We start from the raw sequence: 22345 nt of genomic DNA on the forward strand, positions 1-22345 counted from the left end.
CTGGTTCAATCCTCACCTCCCCCAGTGACCATATTGAAGTATCCTTGAGCAAGATACTGAACCCCTAATTGCTCCTGATGGCCCTGTGACAGACTGGCGACCTGTCCATGGTGTACCCTGCCTCAGCTGGGATAGGCTCCAGCCCCCCCCCCCCCCAACCTTAACAGATAAACAGTATAGAATATGGATGGATGGATGGTATATGGATATGATGATACATCGCCACATTTCCTCTATCTTGTATCTTCATGCTGGGGCCGGCCTGCATGCGTGTGTGTGTTTGTGTTTAATCTGCCCATAACAGTGTGCTAAAATTCTTTTGGCTGTGACTGATCGATTTCCCGATGGGAATGTGAGGAGAGTGGGATAAGTTGCATATTGAGCTGCTAGCTCACTCGCATCAGCCAGCCAATCACAGCAAGCTTAAGGCCAGCTGGGAGCAACTGTGCTATAAATACAATGTGACGACAACAAGTCTTATGTGTGCAACAGAGAGACAGAGAGCTTGCCGAGAAGACACACAGAAAAAGAGGAGAAGTGGAAGTTAAAAGATTCAGGCATGAGACACTGAGCATGGCTGACAGATGCAGGAAGAAAAGAGAACAGAGGTCAGGATACCTCTGTTTCACGTGTCAATATGAGGCTGTCTTACATAGCCACAACATAGAGCCTAAAATCTCACCAAAAGTGTCTTATTCAATATACTGTGCTTCCTTCTAAACCATGAGTGAGATGGAGTTAGCAAAATGGAATGACTGACTCACAATGAAACACACAAAATACCAACCTGGAATTCCATCTTATCTACCAGAGAGAAACTGGATTTGTACACTGAAGCAAACCTCATTTTTCTATACAAATTGAAAAGAGATCATATTTCCTGAAATTATATTTCTACATGAACAATGATGGGAATAACGACGTTAAAATAAACGGTGTTACTAACAGTGTTACTTTTTTCAGTAACGGGTAATCTAACTAATTACTTTGACTATCGTTACAACACTGTTACCATTACCAACACATCGTTACTACGCGTTACTGAAGCGACTCATTGAAGCTGCCATCCGGCTCGGCTCACACAGGCACAGGCGCCGCAAATGCGTATTTTTTTTCCTCCTTGGAGCAGTACACACACAAACTACCAGAGATGGCGAGTCCGGAGTCGCTAGGAAAGACGGCATTTTCAAGATAGGCAAGACTTTACCTTCATGGAGGTTAAAGGTAAAAATGTACATGTTGAGTGTATGTTATGTCGTCCCAGAGCGAAAACAAAGAGGATGTCAATGTTCAATGTAAGCAACTCCAATTTAATGAAGCACCTCTCGACAGCACACGCTTCTACTACACTAGTTGCCAGAAACACTGTTGACACTGTTAATGGTGATAGCAAGCCAGGTGCTGTTAAAGTGACCTCTGCTAACAAAGAAGGATATGGAGCCACGCCATCCAAGCAGCCAAAGCTGGGTTTTTCTGCCCTGCTCCACATAAACTTGTGACACAGACAGAACTTAACGAACTGATTGGCCGTTATGTTGATGAAAACAAGCTGCCGTTGTCAACAGTTGATTAACACTCCTTCAGAGCCTTCATAGGCAAAATACCAAGGAGAAGGGGACCATCTCTGCCCTGCAGAAAGGTATTTTCTAAAAAAAAATAAAAACAAATTCTTTCACATTTTTAAACTTGTCAGAAAAAAAGAGTAATGCAATTGTTACTTTCTCTGGTAACTAGTTACTTGAATAGTGGAGTAACTTAGCTACTTTTTGGGAGAAGTAACCAGTAACTATTACTAATTACTTTTTCAAAGTAATGTGCCCAACACTGGTCATGAATGTACCCACTCATAAATTAGTTACATGATCAGTATTGAACATAAATGAAGCTCTACTGAGCATTGAAATAAGATCACAGTCATTTTAAAACGGTAACAATTTACATTCAAGGAATTCTTTTTTGAGACAAGTTAAATTACTGATAATATAACAACAACCCATTATTGTGGGTTAATTTATAGTGACCAATAAAGAAGTTTGTCATCTTGTGACGTCAAGATAATATAACTATCATGAGATGATGGTGTAAAATAAAATTCTTCCCTCTGTACTCAATTTACTAATCTTCTTATCAGCTCTTATTATTTTCAATTCTGTTTTCTTGTTTGTTTAGGTTGAATCCAAAATAAAATAGGGCAACCTTAATTACAGAGCATACAGTAATTAAAAGATGTGTTTTTTCTGATTTTTTTTTTATTGTTGTGCTTTTTAAATGTGCCAGTTTTAGTCATGTAAATAATTAGTAACTGTAGTCCCTGGGCAAGGTTTCAACAGCTGGATATAACACAAAAGTGGAAAGAATATAAACAGCACAGTAAAAGGTAGAGGTGGGTTAAAAATGTCTATATACCGATATTTTATCGATATACATTCGTGGGAAAGATTATCGATACATAAATCCCAGTATCGATCCTTTAAAATGCATTAGGTTTTACCCGTTTATTTTTTTGTTTTTGTTTGCCCCTTTAGTCTGACGTGATTTAGTGCTTAATGCAACGTTACTGCAGTCAGATTATCAGATCTCACGAGATCCAGGCCATGTGCCTCTGATCAGAGAACAACAAGATGGCGGAAGCGCAACTTTAAACTCCGGCAGATTTTCAGAGCCGATGTCTGGCAGCACTTCAGCTTTAAGAAGCAAGAAAACTGTGCCCAGCTTGACAAAAATAATGCGGTGCGCAAAATGTGCAAAGTAGAATTTAAGTACAACGGAAATACAACTAATCTCCAGAGCCATTTGACTAGGCATCACCCAGAGAACTACAAGTCACTGCAACAACCCTCGCTGGAGAAAGCATTTAGGATGAAGTTTCCATCCATGTCTTCACGTGCAGAGAACATCACTTCAGCTCTGGCAGTTTTTATCTGCAAGGATCTCAGACCATACTGTGTGGTAGAAAATGTAGGCTTCAGACACCTCGTCCAGACACTGGAACCACGGTATGTGCTACTGCAACAACTGAGTCAAGTCACAATCTCAAAGATGTATAGTGTTAAAAACAACGTCGCAACTGTAATGAAATCGGCAGAGAGAGTTGCCATTACTTGCGACAGCTGGACAAGCAGAGCTACAGATTCCGACTTGACCATCACCTCTCATTACATTGACAGTAACTGGTCCCTCATGTCCCACGTTTTACAAACGTGGGCGATTGAAGCTCGCCACACCACGAGTCATCTTGCTGAGCTGCTGACTGTTTGTGGAAGTCTAAATTGCCCTTTTGTTTTGAATGACGGTCATATATTTAAATAAAAAGTGCATGATGTTGTATAACTATTGTTTAATGGTCAGTTCTCAATGTAAATATTTATTTAATTATGCAGCAGGTTAGAGGGCTACTTTTACAATTGAATTTACAGCATTAGTCCTTTGAGAATCTCTTCCATTACCAAAGCAAAATTGGTATTGTAACTAAAATATCGTATCGTATATTGGATCGAATCGTATTGGAAATCTTATCGACTTGGGACCTGGTGTATCGAAATCGTATTGTATCGGGAGGTCAGTGGCGATACCCAGCTCTAGTAAGGTACATCCAGCAAAGAACAATACAAGTGAAGCATTCAAACAGGAAAGCAAGCAGACCAATAATGAACCCATGTGGTATATTGACAAGACAGAATTTAAGAATGACAATAGACCATCTGTCACTGTACACTATGCAACCAGGGAGGCACACAGACAGAGTAGCTAGAAATCATGCTGACAGAACATAAACTAAAAGAAGAAGAACAAAATATGCATAAGTAAACAGTACAACATCATGTTTCCAGGCGTACGGAAGCTGTTTAGGTATTGTTATTAAGACGTCAGAACCTCAACCATAGTTGTACCATAAAGAACAACTTTATACCATGATCACAGTTTTTCAAGACCCTTTTTCTGTCCTGCCCCATGTTGATGTTTCTTTGAAAGTAAAGGCATGGCATGATAAGTCACTTGAAGTGTAACTATTACAGGTGCCCTTCATGCAGACGTCTTTAAAAGTTCTCCATGTCGCATGTCTTCCTTGGATGAGAGAGAATGTTTTGTAAAAAAATGGCATCACTGTCTCCTCGGGTCATGTACACACAAATATCACGTTGACACACAGACACTTCATCAATATTTCAGTGATGTAGCCTCCCATGCTGAGGACACAGATTGTTATTGTTCAGCAGCTACTGCACACGCATGCACACATGCATGTATGTACGCACAAACACACACACACACACACACACACACACACACACACACACACACACACATTTACTTAAGTGGCTGTTAGGGTAATGACACAGCCTTTTAGTAAACTACATTACTTTTCCTCAAGACTTACTCCTACAACTCCTTGCTTCACTCTGAACCTATCTCTAGCACAGGGGTGTCAAACTGATCCAGTAAAGGGCCGGTGTGGCTGCATGTTTTCAATCCAACCAAGCAAAAGCAACACCTGATCCAACAAATGAGCTGTGTGGACACAGCTTGATTGAGTTAAGTTGAATCAGGTGTTGCTTTTGCTCGGTTGGAATGAAAACCTGCAGCCACACCGGCCCTTTACTGGATCAGTTTGACACCTGTGCGTCTAGCATATCTAAACGTCAGGTTTTTTTTTTTCACAATATATAGCATTTGTAATCAGTTTTACACACTGTTAAAAACTACTGTACCTGGTTGTAATTCTGGTTTTGTGACATTGAAAGTAACTTGAGAGCAATATACATATACACACATCTGTGTAGGAAGGCAGGTATAAGTGTAATTGTTTGTGTCTTGTTGCCTTCTTAAAATAATTGCCTAAGTCAATTTTCAAATTTTTCAGAAAACACAAAAAACTGGAGACAAAACATTATGAGTTGGTGTTTCAGGCAAAAAAAAAAGAACAAATAATGACTTAGGCAATTATTTTCAGAAGGTGACGGTATGTGCATGCGTGTGTGTGCATGTTTGATTCAATTTCTGTTTAAATTGTCATTTTGAGGATAAATGGGGAAAGTGAAGACATTTCTCTTATTCTCCTTTTTGGAGACACCCAAGGCCATATTGAGGATAGGAGTTGTTTTTTAAGGTTCAGCATCCAGTTATCTGGGTTTAGGTTCAGTTTAGTTTGCCGTGGGGTTACATATGGATCAGGAATGCATTAAGTTAATCAATATCCATTCTCAGATAGCTGTATCACCTAGTGTGTGCGTGTGTATGTGTGTGAGTGTCTGTGTGTGTTTAATGCGGATAGTGTCTCCCATGAGGCAACAGGCATTGTTGTTGACTTTCTGATTGGCTGGACTTCAGCTGGCAGGATGTTGGAGAAAAGTGTCTATTTCCACAGACAATAAACAGACACCAAACTGCCTGAAGGATGAAATTATTGTAAATGTGTTCAAGTTATGTGAATAGTCACAGTGCAAATGGTCTGTACTGCTTTAGAAACTGTACACACTTTGAGAAAATTAGTTTTTCATTTGAAGGATCCATTTTTTTCCTCTCCTTAAGGCTGAGTTTCCTTCCTGTGTTTGCTGCAAAGACTGATACTGCAACATCTATTTTAGGTTTCTGAATAAAGGAAGATGGCAAGGTGGTGCAGTGGTTAGCACTGTCGCCTCACAGCAAGAAGGTTGTGGATTCGAACCCCAGCTCCCGCACAGTGTCTTTCTGTGTAGAGTTTGCATGTTCTCCCTGTGCCTGCGTAGGTTCTCTCCGGGTACTCCGGCTTCCTCCCACAGTCCAAAGACATGCAAGAGCTAATATTCATAAGAGGGGACTAGGCTTACTGGATACTCTCAATTGACTGTAGGCGTGGCTGTGAGTGTGAATGGTTGTCTGCCTATATATGTGGGCCCTGCGATGGACTGGTGACCCGTCCAGGGTGTACCCCGCCTCTCTTCTGAAAGCTGCTGGGATAGGCTTCAGCCTCCCTGCAACCCTTAACAGGATAAGCGGTAGAAAATGGATGAATGAAGGAATCAAATGTAATGTGGAGAAATAAATCAGTGTTTCCCAAATGCAGCCCACCAGGTGTCTCTATTAATTAGATTCAAACTCTGGAAAGTAGGTTATGCTAATTCCATTTTCCTCTTCACACAAATTAAACATACATTTATAAAACTTGATCCACATTTGCACTTGTAGGGGTATTTTTAAGCAGAAGCTTATATCTTATTTAGGATGCACAACATTGCCCTATTTATCCTGATGCTTCACTATGAAGTTGTGAAGAGGTTCATTGTGAAGAGAAATTGGTCGCTTAACTCTCATCTTTAAAAGGAACACATTACCTCTTTGGCTAATGTATTCTTTTGTGTTTATTTGTCATCCTACCCAGAGCCAGACAATGAGATAGATGCACTTCTCTCTGTGTGTGCACTTGTTTGCTGAAACCCACAGAGACCAACTGCATACCAATTAGCTTGGTGCAATGAATTGTAGTAGGTTGGAAGTGTTATCATACCTCCATCAAAAGTAATAAAATATACACTTTTTTGTTGGGATTGTACCAAACAATAGTGAATAAATACAATGTAAAAGACTTTGTGTAAAGTGTAGACTGTGAAATTTTAGAATCAGACACAACACTAGAACTTCTTGACACAACCACAAGGGAAGTAACTCAGCCAACAAAACAAAGACCAATAAAGTGACCAAACAAACAGTAATGTGACCAAACTGAACAAAAGTATAAAATTGAATGCAAATCCATCCATCGTCATCTTCCGCTTATTCCTACATATTAAGGGTCGCGGGGGGGCTGGAGCCTATCCCAGCGTCAACTGGCGAGAGGCGGGGTACACCCTGGACAGGTCGCCAGTCCATCGCAGGGCCAACATAGAGAGACTAACAACCATTCACACTCACATTCATACCTATGGTCAATTTAGAGTATTCAATCAGCCTAGTCCCCAATTGCATGTTTTTGGACAGTGGGAGGAAGCCGGAGTACCCAGAGAGAACCCATGCAGACACGGGGAGAACATGCAAACTCCACACAGAAAGATCCCGTGCCCGAGCCGGGACTCGAACCCGGAACCTTCTTGCTGTGAGGCCACAGTGCTAACCACTGCACCACCGTGCAGCCCTGAATGCAAATCATTCCAATAATTGTTGCGGCATATCAGTGATGACTAAATGATGGTGTGGAATGACCAATATCACAATCTGTTGATCTCAGACAAAAAAATGGAAATGTGAATATTCCCATGACAATTGAGGAAACTCTCCTCCCCCTCCATTTACTAAATGGGGATGCATTAAACACTAGCTGTACTGAGACTTTTCATGCCCTATGGGATTCCATGAAAAAAGGGAAGAAAGAACAACAAATCTCCAATGTATGGAAGAGAGACAGTAAGAAAAAGGGTGATGGAACAGTTTTGACCCAGAAAAGTGGGTCTAAGAATAGTCCACTGAAAGGACGGATGCAGAAGCCTCCTTATAAGAGCTGTTCAACAAGAAGCTCTCCACCTGTGTTTCATTTATCTATGGTTTACAGCCAAATATGGCATCATGCAGAAATGTGTATTGTATGAAGTTCCCACTCTATAGACTGCAGCAGTAGCAAGAAGACAGGATACAAAGGGGCACAGAGTGAACATGCAACCGAAGTACACTGCAGTGACTCTGTGTCATCCCCTCCAGCTACTGTATTGTGTATAGAACTGGTCCCAGCCAGCAGATATAACCACGCCACCCAGCTTATGTCAGGTATAAAGCTGTCATTTTATGTTGTATATGCTCTATGGGCTCTCTTCTATGTGCCTCTTTAAAGGTTTACAGCACAACTCAGACAAATCTTTGCACTCAAGCCCAGAAACTTTACAAAATCCTATTCCCTATAAATCCCTTTTTTATAGGTGCTTCAAAGATTGTCATCAGCTGGTGTTTGAATTCAATGGGATGGCTAGCAGCTAGTCCTTTGTGTTATGCCCGGATGACCCTTATGGATTCCATGTCTCTTTCATCTACCATGGTTGACAACACCTTCATAAGGCCGACCACTGTTCTGCTTGCTTTGAAAAATGTAGCATCCAAAAAGGCTCCCTCCACACCAACCAGGCTTAAGGGCCAAATAAACCTTGGAGGTATGACAACTCCATTCCACCTTGGATGACCTGTCTGAGCTCTTAAGTCTGAAAACAGAAAGGTCACCCCTCTACCTCAACCGGCAATCATTCCTCTGCTGCCAGCATGGTTGGTCTTTGTAGTCTCAGGGTTTTATGGTTGGGCATGTTTTGCACAGTTGTTGATTGGGTTTGAGTACAAAAACTTTTAGGTATTGAGGAAGTGCATGGTATGAAGTTAAGCCCATAGTGAAACCTGTTAGCTAACTCTACAAGTCTCCATAGGTAGATAGTCTCCTCGGGCACGGGTTTCTGTGTGGGGTTGGCACGTTCTCCCCGTGCCTGTGTGGGTTCTCTCTGGGTACTCTGGTTTCCTCCCACAGTCCAAAGACATGCAAATGCAAATTAGGTTAATTGGATACTCTAAATTGACCTTAGGTATGAATGTGAGTGTGAATGGTTGCCAGTCTATATGTGTTGGCCCTGCGATGGACTGGCGACCTGTCCAGGGTGTACCCCGCCTCTCACCCAAAAGCCAGTGGGATAGGCTACTTATATATGATTTAAAAATTGCCAGGTGAAAACTGTCCCTTGTGGTTGGTTGGTGGGGGTAAAATTACAACCCCAAGCAGATATCAGATAACATTACAGCTGACTGAATAATTTTACAAAAAAATCTCAGTGGGATTACCACTGTTGCTGATTCCAATTTTTTTTCCTGACACGATCTTCAATTTCCACAAGGGTTTAGAAGAATATATTCCTCAACACACCAAATGCTGACAAAAGAAATAAAACCTCCAAATTAAATTTGTCTCCTAGGCAGTTTAAGTTGACTTATTTATTTATGAGTACAGGCATACAGTGTTTCTCCCACTCAACCCCACCTCTCTACCTTGTTAGAGCTCAGCCCTGTGACACATTATAGCAGAAGGGGTGCTGTGGAAACAATAAGGATATGTGACTAGTAATGTTGCATATGAGATCTGAATCTGTGATGCTGTAAATATTTGTGCTGATGTGTTGGCCTGCAGATGCAAGCGTATGCCCCACATTCCAGCACCTCCAGCAATGAAAACAGTTAAATAACATTTGTACCGACATTAAACCACAGTACATCAGAGCCTGACAAGCATGCCTCCTGACCTATTTGTATTTGCTGTGTGAGTGTGTGTTGGAGAGAGCGGCAGGAAGACATTAAATTGCATTTCAATCTGATATTACCTACAAGTGGTTCATTTAGAGGTCCTTTGTTTCCAGCCCAATCTGTCCTTTCCTTCTCTTTCCTTGTCCATTGCTCTGCCAACCTCTCTCTCATTGGTTTTGGAGAATAAAGAGATAAAAGGAGCCAGAGGACACAGTGTGTGATTGATAGGCTAATATCAGCTTCAGCAAATCAGAGGAAAAATTGTCAGGCTGAGTGTTCAAAACATATTTTCTTGAACCTTCCTTCAGTTGCATACCATTCATTTTTGAGGCTCTTTGCACAAATAGAGTTACCTTGTCCTGTTTCATCAGTCTTTGTAATTTTTTTATTCATTCTTTCATCTTATTCATTACTGTATATTTTGTCCTCCCGTCTGTCCCTCCCATTCTTATGCATGTGATATCACAAGAACTCCTGAGGAATATCTTCAAATTCTGCACAAATGTCCACTGGTTTTCTGGAAAGACCTGAAAGGATTTTGGTGATCCAATGTTAAAGGGTCAAAGTTCAAGGTCACTGTGACCTCTCCCACTTTATCTCTGCCCCTCTCTTTCCTTCTGTATATCTATTTTTCTCCATTATCAGTCTATCTCTGCCCTTCTCTCCTGCTCTCTTTCCCCCCCAACTGGTTAAAGCAGATGGCCGTTCCCATTGAGCCTGGATCTGCTTGACGTTCCTGACTGTTAATAGGGAGGTTTCTGTTGTCGCTGTTGCAGGATGTGCTTGCTCATGGAGAATTGTTGAGTGTAAATTCATTGAAGGAGTGTGGTACTAAACGTGCTCTACTTGCAATGTGTCATGAAATAACTTTTGTTGTGATTAGGTGCTATACAAACAAAATTGACTTGACTTGACCGTAAGTCAGTTATTGTTTATTTGATATCTCTAGAAAATCGTAAGGAAATTTTTTCACATATGGTACCAGTGAGATTTAAGGATCACCTTAAAAGATTTTGGTTGTCAAAAGTCAAGGTCACTGTCACTGTAGTACATCAAGAAGGTATACAAAAATGATGGTGCATTTCTAGATTTATCTGTTCTTCTGCATTTAACAGCTTTTAAGGCAACAATATTTGGCCCTTAGTAGCTCTACTGTCACATCCTAAAGAATATTACCGAACTTAAAACCATACAACAGTTAATAAGATAAAGATATTTTCATTTTGGGATTTGTATCTTTGAGCAAAAAGAACACCATCTGGACATGATGCAACATAACTCTGCTAGTATCCACAGGGATAAAAGAACAGGGAAAATGGGATTTTCAACAGGTTTTAAGGCTTAAATCAGGATTTTTTTTAATTATAAAGATTTAAATATATATATATATGTGTGTGTGTTAGAAAAAGGGTTCTCAGTGTTGGATCCTGGGAGGTCCAGTAAAGGTCCAACTGGGGAATAATTTAATTCAATTATAAATACTTGATCATCGCTGAACCACCCTTTTAAATAAATAATTTTGATCATTTGAGATGTAATTTTCCTTATGTTCTTATAACATCTTGAAACAATTTGTTCCTATCTTTATGATATATTTTCCTAATTTTTCCTAATTTCTTGTAAATCAAGTGCATTTCCTTGGAAAATATCATCACAAATTAGAAAGAAAAAATAGGAGATTCTTCTTAAGTTTGCAACACCAGCAACAAATTTTACCAGACAATTTGCTTTTTAATTTACAAATTTAAATTTCTGAGTTTCGTATCAGTTACAGTACACTGATATCCTATGTTTATATGCAAAGGATGGTCTGTTGCTGTTTGTGTCAGCTGCATCCAGAACATGAAGTTTGAGAACCTTGTATTAAAACACTGTAACAGTATGTGCCACTGAAATGCAAAATAGACTCTACTACACTAAAGGCTCTTTGTCCATATTTGTGAGCTTGAACATGTGATGTTGTGGTTACAGATTCTGTTGAAGCAAAGACTACAAATGTGACATTCAAATGTGTGAAAGTGGCTCACACAACTTAATTCATTCATTCCTTCATTCATTTGTTGAGTCCTATTTAACATGGTGGATTAATACATTTGGTGCTTCAGTAGTTCTTAAGTGTGCAAGGACAGTGGAAGTACAGGGTAAGTAGTGTGTGTTTATAGTTGTGAAGCAAGTGCAGCAGTGAAGCTCATTAAGGGCTCGAAATTAACTTTTTTTCCTCAGCATCCCTCAACCGTCCTGAATTCTATGTTGTATTGTCCTGGATATAACCAGCAATGTCCCAAATTTTAATTCTTGTTGTGCCCCCCCCCCCCCCCCCCATTTTTCTCTATCTACCACCCCCCCAAAAAAAACAAAAAAACAAACAAAAAAACAACCTTTACCTCATGGGAAAAAGCAGCGACCATGCCTTACATTTTTGGAGCCAAAGATTCCAGCCTAGTCACTGACTGACTGAACAAAGAAAATACAAAAAAATAATAGCACAGACTACACCTCTTATTCTGATCAACTCTATTTCACATAGTTTTGGCAAACATCAAAAGAACATGAGGACACATTTTAGAATGTTTGTAGCTGCTATGCATTGTAAGGCACAATTCAGTTGCTAGCATTGGCTATCACTGAGCACCAGTGGTAAGTTAGTTGTTGTCTGTGTGATAAGTTACCACAGGGGAAGATGATGCACCAGAACTTGGGATGTCTTCGTTTCTGGAGTCAGCCGTATCGGGGCTTGCATCAGGGGGTTGTTTATTCAACCACCATAGCATATCTTTTTTTCAACTTGTTCTTTTAACTGTCGATGATGGTCTAGATCTATCACTCTGGCTCAATGAATGTTGCGCGAGTCAAGCAGCAGCCACTGGCAGAGTAGAGTGGATGGCGTAAAATGCAGACCATGGTTTGCCTTATCCTGAGATGATGCAAGAGCGTAAGGCATCTGTAGTTTTGCCGTTCACACGTTTTTATCAAATTATTCAAATGATAAAAAGTAACATCTAGATATTTGTCATTGATGACTTTGCAAATAAAAGCTATTTCAAAGTTCAGTTTGACCATTTTTTTAACTGTCCCTGGATTGTCCCAGACAAAATATATTTGTGTCCCAGCAGGATATTTTATGGTCTCCAGGACATCGGGGCATTGTTAATTTTGAGCCCTGAGGTCATTGATTTATTTTTTGTGATAGTGGAATGAGACATTTCAGGTTTTGACTTTGTAGACAATAATTGATTGTTAGTAAGATGTAAGAAACAGTCAAATACATACTGTATATTCAAGATTTCCAGATGACACTGAAACTACATCTGGTGTTAAAACAAAGGAACATTATCTGGCATTTGTTGGGGGGGCACATGTGCTTCCTTCAAAACAATCAAGTGCAGGCTGATGCATCAAAGGCAGGAAATACTTGTTTTTCTAAATCATCTTCCTCCTCAGGGGAGGAATGAGGGAGCTCTGCTGACTCTGTGCTGACAGCACTCAGTAGCCACACAGAATCAAACACTGCACTGTGTTGTATGATCATACATTTTATAAGGTTTCAAATAAAACTGTATTAGGCCAAAAGGACAACATGACGGTGAGAAATTAAAGACGCCTCACATAGATATGTACATGAAAAGATTCAAGTCTGAAGGACACAGGATCATGATATTCTGCACATTAGCACAGTCTCCAGGGATTTCCCATACCTTCACTCCACCAAAACATCCATGATGGATATAGCAATTACAATGGTCACTAGAGGTACTACTGCAACAAAAGCACTGCACCATCTGTGCCAATTTAGGAGTTTATAGTCTTAATTTGAATGCTGCTGTGCCATTTATGCTATGAAAAATATATATGTAAATGTAAATATACATATATAAATATACTAGAGCCTATGTAAATATAGGCTCCAGTATAAAAATGACCTCCACATGCATAGAATCAATTCTTGTGGAATGCTTCATTGGATGTAGAAAAACATAAAAAAAATGAACTGTTGACAAATGTCAAGGCTAAGTAAATGCAGGAATAGTTTACATATTCATTCACAAGTGTAAACTTAACCTTAGCACCAAGTATATCTGTGGAAAAATTCAAACTATATTTTTGAGAAATGGCCAGTTAGTTACAGATGAGTCTTTTGAACCTGTCACTGTCATCACCTTGCTTTAGTTTAATTATTTTTCATTCTTAAAACATGCACTTGACACAATTCTAAATAACACACTTCCTCAAGTACTTATAAAACAAAAAATTAAGGTAAACTAGAGGGCACTCTGAAGAAAGTTTATTTCCACTAAGGCAAACTAAGCCAATTTAAATTTAAAATAGAAGTGTCATTTTGAGCTATATTGAAATCTAACTTTATATAAATACATATACATATACTATATATACTTTATATAAATTAATCTTGTAATCAGCCAACTGTCATGAAACGGACAAATTTGGAAAAGGTCTGACCATGTGAAGTCCAGTTACAGAGGTTTTGTATTCTATGGCAAAATATCAAAATTTAAAGAGTGTAATGAAAACTCACCATCTTCTTAGTAACCCATCACCAAGTTCTTAAGGTGTTTCTTACCAAATTTGTGATGGATCTGGTCTACCCACTAAGAGGACAACTTCGATGTGAAAAAACAAAGCAAAAAATGTAATTTCCTTTTTCATAAGGTGGTGCTCTGTCACAAAATTGTATTGGGTCTTCCTAAATACGTATTACACGCCTCCACCTAATTGGTGAAAGTTAGCCTCATAGTTTCTGACTTCCTTGCCAGCGATAATAAGATGTTCTCTATGAATCCTGTAAATATGTGAAGTCACAGGTCTTGGCTAATAACTTTGCATTTTTAAGATGCAAAATGTAGCCTTTTCCATTATATCCACTGAATAAAAGCACTAGAGCAAAAACAAAACAAAACAAAACATTTTAGAGACACAAATGTGCACTTCTGTACAATAGTACAAGACTGCATGTAAATAGGTGTAGAGGATGATTAAGTATGATATAATTTTCACCTACTGTTATGATTCATTTACAGATTTCCATTTTTTGGTTACTTTTTATGTTTTTAAATGTCAGCCTAAAATAAAATATTTTGTGAGACAAGTTCATATCCAAAAAATACAATTATAAATTATGTTATTGATTAAAATCATTCTGTCTAGCACTACATGAAAGAAATCAATTTAACTAAAACCATTTTCACAAGACCAGAATGCAGTGATGTTACATACAGTATACAGTGTGTTTTAGACACATTTCTCTTCTTTTAAAACACCCCATCTCTGTTTGTACAATACATGTTAATTTCTCCAACTCCACACACCTAATGTGGCTACATCAGGTTCATACCCAAGCCTCAAGAGTTTTTAAAACATTATTGTGTTGCTATTAAAAATCCACAGAAAATCATGAATTGGTTCTAGAAAAAGGGTATTTTTTCCTTGCCCCTCTATTGTTTGAAAAGGCGTGACCCTTTAATACCATCTATATCCAGTCATTAAGCCTGAGGACAGTAAAAAGACCTTCCAGACCGGAGCTGTAACACAATAGACTCAGGCTTTCTGCGTGGCTGACTTATTGACAGCATATGTCTATAAATCAGAGCAAATAATTAATGCAGCTCTAACTCAGTCTCTGACTGCTAGCTGCATGTGAAATGGACTAAGAGAGATCTGACACCACAAATATTGAGATTTTGGTATCATGTAAGTATTGAGCAAAAACTGAAATGTCAAAATCTATGTGGGTGTAGTGTGTTCATTAATATTTGTATTTTATGCCTTGGCACCAAGAAAAGAGCAAAAACAAAACCTAATGGCAAAACTGGAAATAACATGCAAATAATATATATATATATATATATATATATATATATATATATATATATATATATATATATATATATATATATATATATATATACACATAACAATGGTTTCAATTGGTGCTACACCAAAACTCATAAACTTTCAAAGGCAGGTCCCCAACACTACCAAGTCCTGTACCACACAACATACAGTATTCATTAGCATAAATTTAATAACAGAAACTTACATGTACTTTTTGCATTTTTACTTATTCAATACTACATTTCATATGCTATATTGTGGGAAATACCAGCACAACTCTATTACAATATGGAATGACAGTTTCAATGGGCAAACTTGGTCGCTATTGACAAAAAAAGACTTCACCAATTAAAGTGTTGTAGGAAAATGGTTATAAATCAAGTTTTCCCCAAAAAATTATAATTAAATTCATCAGAAGATTCATGTGACATATTGGAAACAAACCTATTTCAATTTGTTCACATCTGATGACTTGAGCCCATTCTTTTCAGAAAAAAAAATATTGATATACACAGTGGAAGTCTCTTTTTCATCAATGAACCCCCTAATGTATGTCAACAAACAATAACAACATATATTATCTGCACACAAATACATGATGCAAATATTTTTTTAATATAGATATTTTTTTCTTACACATATGAAGAACCAAGTGTGTTGTTTATTTTGCTCCTTTAAACAAAATCAAAGTAGCTGAAGTGGAAGTCTGGAAGAAAACTACATACTGCCTGCCTCCTGACTTGCATGAAAACTAAATCTGAATTTGCAGCTACTTGGTGTCTTGTATTTTCCCTGGAATTAATGACACTGAGAGGAACACAGGGAGACACAAGAGCCTCACTTGGCTAGAAAAGGTCAAAGGTACAGTCTCTCACCTTGTACTTGGCAGTCAGTTGCTCTGTGGCTTCCTGCTCTTTCCTCAGATCCCCCATCATCCTCTCCTTCTCACCCAGAAGCCTCTGCTTCTCCTCAGCCAGAAGAAAATGATCTCCTTTGATGGCCTCCTTCTCCCTCTCCAGCCGCTGCTCTTCTAGCTTTACGTACTCCTCAGCCTCTTTCTCCACTTCCTCTTCCTCCTGCTCCTCACAATCTGTATCTTCATCCCCATCTCTCTCCCAGCCCTCCCCATCCACCTGCTCCTTCTTCTGTTTGCTCCTCCACTTCCTATGGTTGAGCTCGGCCCTGAGGCGAGCAATTTCCCTCTGAAACTCTCGGAGTAATGCATCCTTTGGGTCCTCATTGACTCTAGGCTGGTTCTGAATGTTCTTGGCTCGGTTGGCGTAGCGAAGTGTGGTGAGTGTTTCATCGTAGTGCTGGGGAGCCGGGCCTAAAGTAGCGACCATGACAGTCTTAGCATTTCCACCGAGTGAGTCCTGCAAAAGGCGGGTCAGTTTGGAGTCCCGGTACGGCACATGGCTGCTGCGTCCATCTGCCAGAGCTGAGATTACGTTTCCAAGTGCTGACAAGGAAAGGTTAATCTTTGCAGCTTCTTTCAGACGCTCACCCTGAACACCTGTTTTTGCCTGACGCTCGCTGCCAGCCAGGTCCACCAGGTTGAGGCGACCAACCCGGATGTGTTTCCTCCCATCCGGTCCTGGCTGACTACACTCTACTGTGATTAGGAACAAAGCATGAGACCTGGACGAATGCTCATTCATGTCTGTCGCCCCAACAGCCCTTGCTTGGTTGCCCACGTTCATCAACTCCTCAATCTCCTTGATGCTCTTGCAGACACATGAGGTGAGGTCACGAACATATATGCCAGTGTCAGGACTCTCTCTGAGCTCAAGGGCCCGGGCATTGCCATGGTTGGGATCCAGGAGATCCCGAATCTCCTCCCGATAGATCTCAAGATAGGATGCCCGCACCAGGTACTGCCTATCAGCTTGTGAGCGGGAGATGTGTGTGAAGATGTGGTCAAAGGCGTTTGGTATCACACCCCGTTTCTCTGGGTCCAACCATGCTCCCTGCATGGTGTAGGTCTTCCCTGTTCCAGTCTGCCCATATGCAAATATGGTACCATTGAACCCTGCAAGCACTGAATCTATGAGGGGCCTCACGCTCTCGTCATACAGATCTCGCTGTTTGGAATTAGCATCATAAACTCCATCAAATGTGAATGTTTTCTGGGGTTCACTGGGTGGTGATCGGGGGTTCCTGAGGATCACCTGTCCAAGCCGAAGGTCCATCTGCACTATACCCCCATCGGGCCCGTTGGACTCTTCTTTCCGGTTCAATGGTCGACATCGTACTACCACTTTTACTGACTCACTGTTCTTACTCTTTGACATGACTGAACTAATGCTAAGCACAATCAAATTGCAATTTATTTTATAACAAATCAAAAAGCTGGAATCTGAGAATGGTATCACATTGATTTTCCTACTCATTAATAAATAAATAAAAACCACAAGGTTTCTGATTATATCACAATATTAAACCGTAAAAATGATAAGATGCCACTAGTCCTAACGCTTATATAGCTTTGATTAGATTAGATTAGATTAACAAGCTAATAGACAGACGCTCAGCAGCTCTCACGCGTTTGACCGACGCTCCATTGCAGTCTCGCTACACGTCCACGATTTGATGCAAAAGAATCCCACCGTCCCGATTATTAAATTGGGATTCTTTACTCATGTCGTCTTGATATAACCAGCTCAGCTGATCCGCTTGAACCCGACGTGCGTATCTCTCTGTCCGCTGCTCATTGATGCTTCGAGGTGGATTTGCTAGATCTCGATCGGTCTGTGCGGACATAGATCCTCCTCCTGCATGCACGCAAAACACACACACACACACACACACACACACACACACACACACACACACACACACACACACACACACTCGATCTTCAATCGCCACACCCCATATCACTGCGGAGTGAAACAAAGCGTCATGGGAAATTGAGTTTCGTCCCGACAACAATGTATTCCTGATAAAAACAAGTTTACTCATAGGTACCCCAATGTAGCGCAGCCAAAAAATAAATAATTAACCTGGTAAATTAAAATAGGCTGAAAATAATTCCATACTAAAATTTTGTTTTTTTCTCGTGTATGGTTTACAGACTGGAAGAAGAAATTCTGATGTTGTGTGGAAATGTCAGTAATGAGAAATAAGTTTTATTCTAATTGAGATACAGGCACAATGAGCACCATTAGGTTAGAACCATTATGAATGTATAATCAACTTGTAAATGTTACACAATTAACAATAGCAGTGATAGAAAATATCATTTCATTTGGGGGTAAAGTTACCATTTAGTTTTTAATCTATTTGCACCATGAAACAAGAACAATAGTGTCAGCAACAACAGACTGGATCTAGCATGCTGGGAGAGGAAGAAAGCTTGGGGGGCATATAAGATGTTGTCTCCCATCATATAAAAAAATACTTTTTGGAGAATGAAGAGGCTGATCTGATTCATACAGTGCATATATGCCATCAATGAATTTAATTACATGTTATCATAATGAGTATAACTGTATTTTTTTGGTTATAGTGCAAAAAACAAAAAACTTTTTTTTCCATTTGCACACAACTTCTTCAATTTTCAATAAGTTGACAAGGAAGTACCAGGAAAATATGAAAATATAATGTGGTGGTGCTTAAGTTCTAACTTTTAAAAAATGAATTTGCATATGCCTATAAAGTAAGGAGTGCTGAATTCATAAATGTTTTAGCTTGTCTGTCCATACATCCCATTCTGGTTAACACAATATCTCACTTTAAGGGCATTTCTTCAAATCTGGCACAAAACTCCACTTGGAGATGAATTGGACATAATTTGGTAACTGTTCAAGAGAAGTGTGATCTAATGTCTGGCCCATTCTTGTGAGCAAGATATCTCAAGAATGCTGGATGAAATTTTATTACATCTGGCGCAAATGGTCACTATGTGTAATTACTTATTTTATAGCAATTGTAGATTGTATTGTAAGATACTGTATTTGGACATGTCACGCTTAATATATATATATATATATATATATATATATATATATATATATATATACACACAGTATATATTATAGTACAATTTAAATATGGTAAGGTGCAAATGGCATTAAGTGAATTTGAAAGCACAGCTCCTCCATTTTATTTTTATTTTTTTCAAACTTGTCCTGTTCAGCAGCTGGAGCAAGCAGCATCAATGTTCCTGGTGCCTTGTTGTACTGAAGCAGTTTTACTCTGCATAGGAGGAATCTGATAAACTCCTCCTATTGCTTATTGCATTTATGCTTAATTTTATTAGGAATGGTATTGGTTCATTGATAAAGCTACCGGACTGAGGCTCAGGAGTGGATAGGAAGAGAGAACATGGACAGGACAGGGAAGATGGGGGGGGGGGACAAAAACAACAACAATAGCAGAAAAAAACAAAAACCAAACAAACAAACAAAGAAAAAGTAACAACAACAACAGAGAGGAGAAAAGGAAAAAAAAGAGGTATGTGATACCATTTTAAAAATTTGATGCAATAAAAGGAGAGCAAACTCAAAAAGAAAATAAAAAATTGTCTTTTAATTTAAATTGCTGTCAACCATTAATAATAATTCATTATTAGAACATCTGCTTTGTTCTGTGCTTAAATTTATAGCTATGCCGTCTATGCCAATTATATCATTGAAAAGAACAAATCACTTATTCTTAGTCAGAGATTAAATTGATTCCTACTAATTCTTGTGCAATTTTACATCCAAAGTGTCAAAAATTGAGGACACATTTGTTATTCAACGATACCCAAATATAGCACAACACTGCCACCTTGAGAGATAACTGTGGACCACACAGCCCTACAATTTGTGAAGGGAGGTCAGGAAACCCATGACATTATGGGGCTTTTTGCAAGATGACATGAGAAAACTTCTTGCACTTTCAAATTTTCACAAAGTGGAAATGCATGTCCACATTGAGAATTCAACACATCACATTTTTCCTCTCACATGCAGACGAATAGATACAGCTCTATATGTTCCCAAAAGGTGTTTATTCTGTCTGCAGCAACTGACCAAGGTATTTTCATGATGTTTGATGAAGATTTATGCAGCAGAACCGGAAAATCAGCATCGTGTGTAGTGAGAATCCCCCTGGCTCAAATGCATGTGCTGTCAACTTTAATGACTCTCTCACAGTGAAAGCGCATGTCCTAGGGCGTCACAGCTAAAGGTATACTTTTCAAGTGGAAAATAGAATGCAGTAATTGGAATGCAGCATACAATTATTCACAGTGATAAAACACTTGTAGATGATAAAACAAATAATTTGAAAATAAAGTTTAAAAAAACAAATATCATTGCAAGTTGTAAGATTCCCAAGACAGTTAGTTAAGTGTCACATTAAAGCCTCAAAATCTTCACAATTGTCAATCTGGATGAGAATTTCATTTGAATAAAAAGACAAATGAACGAATTAGTGAATTAATTGACTGATATAGCAGATATTGTTGGATTGATTAGCTAACCTTCTGAGATGTGCATAAGGAGTAGTTTTTCTATGCTGACCTGGAAATAGGAATCTCTGCTGTATGATAAAATGTCATTGCATCTCATTATCCATCTCTTGTGAAATTTATGCAAAATTTCAAAGAAAAAAAAGGTCATCTGGTTTAGTTGTCCAATATATGGAGACTTCCCTCTTTAGACATGTATAATGTAAACTACCATTGTAGGTGCAGCAGTACACTGTGTAAGTATTCAAGATTTAGCAGCTGACTGTTAGTGAGTGCGTGCCCCATGCAGAACCATCTAAGAATGCACTCTGATTTGGGATGGTTTCTGTGTCAAGACATGATTTACTGGTGAAACAAAGATTGGGTAACTGTGGTGGAAATGATGCATGACGATATAGATATTAAACTTATTGTTATTTAGCCAAAAAGTAATTCTTATAGAAGAGGTGCCAAAACTGTTTCCCTTAGTGCGCTACACTCAAACAAAATGGTGGGCCACGTGCAAAAAAAAAGCCAAATAAAACATAAACATATTGTTTGTTAAAATGCAGTTTGTGTGTTAACCACTGCCTATGCCTCTTTATTCTTTTCCTTCACATCATTTTCTTACTTTTACAACTATTACTGTTATAGCAAACTGATGTGCTGTACACTGTCACATGAATCAAATTATGGACAACTAATTATTAGAGATCCTGTACAGTATTCAAAGGGAATTTCACCTCACAAAAAATGGTATAAACTGTGAATTACAAATACTTACTTCTGTAATGGGGCCACAAATCTTTCTTGTTATTATAATTTATTCATTTTTAGATGTGGGCCAAATCATACTTAATGGTGGGCCTAATTTGGCCCCTGGGCCGCAATTTGAAAAGCCATGTCCTAAAGAATGTTTTTGGTTATACATGAGCTGGTGAATCTGTTTTTCAAACAGCTCTGTGCAACTTCAGTCCAGACTACAGTATAATTTGAAACAATTGCTGCATAGGTAGTGGTGCAGTGGTTAGCATTGTCGCCTCACAGTATAAGATTCTGGGTTCGAGCCCTGGCTTGGGTACAGGATCTTTCTGTGTGGAGGTTATATGTTCTTGCTGTGAACTAGAGGGCAATCAGAGCACACACATCTTGGCCTCGGTGATCTCAGCCAACCCAAATGTAAAAAAATAAAAAGACATTTTGCACTATGTTAAACAGATATGTTCCAGGATAGAATGCTTTATTCCTTAGTTGTTATGACAACCCTCCACCAAGTCTGATGAAAATCAGGATCATGATTTTTTTTTACATAGGCTGCATGGTGGTGCTGTTGTTAGCACTGTCGCCTCACAGCAAGAAGGTTCTGGGTTCCAGCCCTAGCTTGGGCATGGGCTCTTTCTGTGTGGAGTCTGCACGTTCTCCCTGTGCCTGTGTGGGTTCTCTCTGGGTACTCTGGCTTCCTCCCACAGTCCAAAGACACGCAAATGGTGACATGTTAATTGGATAAATGGCTTTGAAAATGAATGGTTGTCTGTCTATATATGTTGGCCCTGCAATGGATTGGTGTCCCATTCAGGGTGTACCCTGCCTCATGCCTGAAGGCTGCTGGGATAGGCTCCAGCCCCCTCCCCCAGTGACACAACAGGATAAGCGGTAGAAAATCGATGGATGCATAGGTATTAAATGTAATAGACATAAATTCCACAAAAAGAAATTTTACTGACTTTTGTCCCACCATGAAGTTAACATTTTTTTGTGAAATGTCCATTGGATGGATTATTATCAAAGCTATTCAACATTGATTGTCCCCAGAGAATGTTC

At 39.1% G+C, this 22345-nt stretch overlaps 1 protein-coding gene across 1 annotated transcript in view; it reads right to left on the minus strand.

Moving 5' to 3' along the window:
• The window catches only part of kif3ca (kinesin family member 3Ca), a 29081-nt gene extending 11195 nt beyond the window's left edge, over positions 1-17886 (minus strand). The window contains exon 1 of the mRNA XM_086189220.1: positions 15963-17886. Coding sequence (XP_086045346.1) covers positions 15963-17477 — 1515 coding nt within the window. The 5' untranslated portion in view covers positions 17478-17886. The remainder of the gene's footprint in view (positions 1-15962) is intronic.
• Positions 17887-22345: the final 4459 nt, after the last annotated feature.

Source organism: Aulostomus chinensis, chromosome 20 (assembly GCF_037954235.1).
Source record: "Aulostomus chinensis isolate RoL2024-O1b breed Wild chromosome 20, RoL_Achi_v1.0, whole genome shotgun sequence".
NCBI lineage: Eukaryota > Metazoa > Chordata > Actinopteri > Syngnathiformes > Aulostomidae > Aulostomus > Aulostomus chinensis.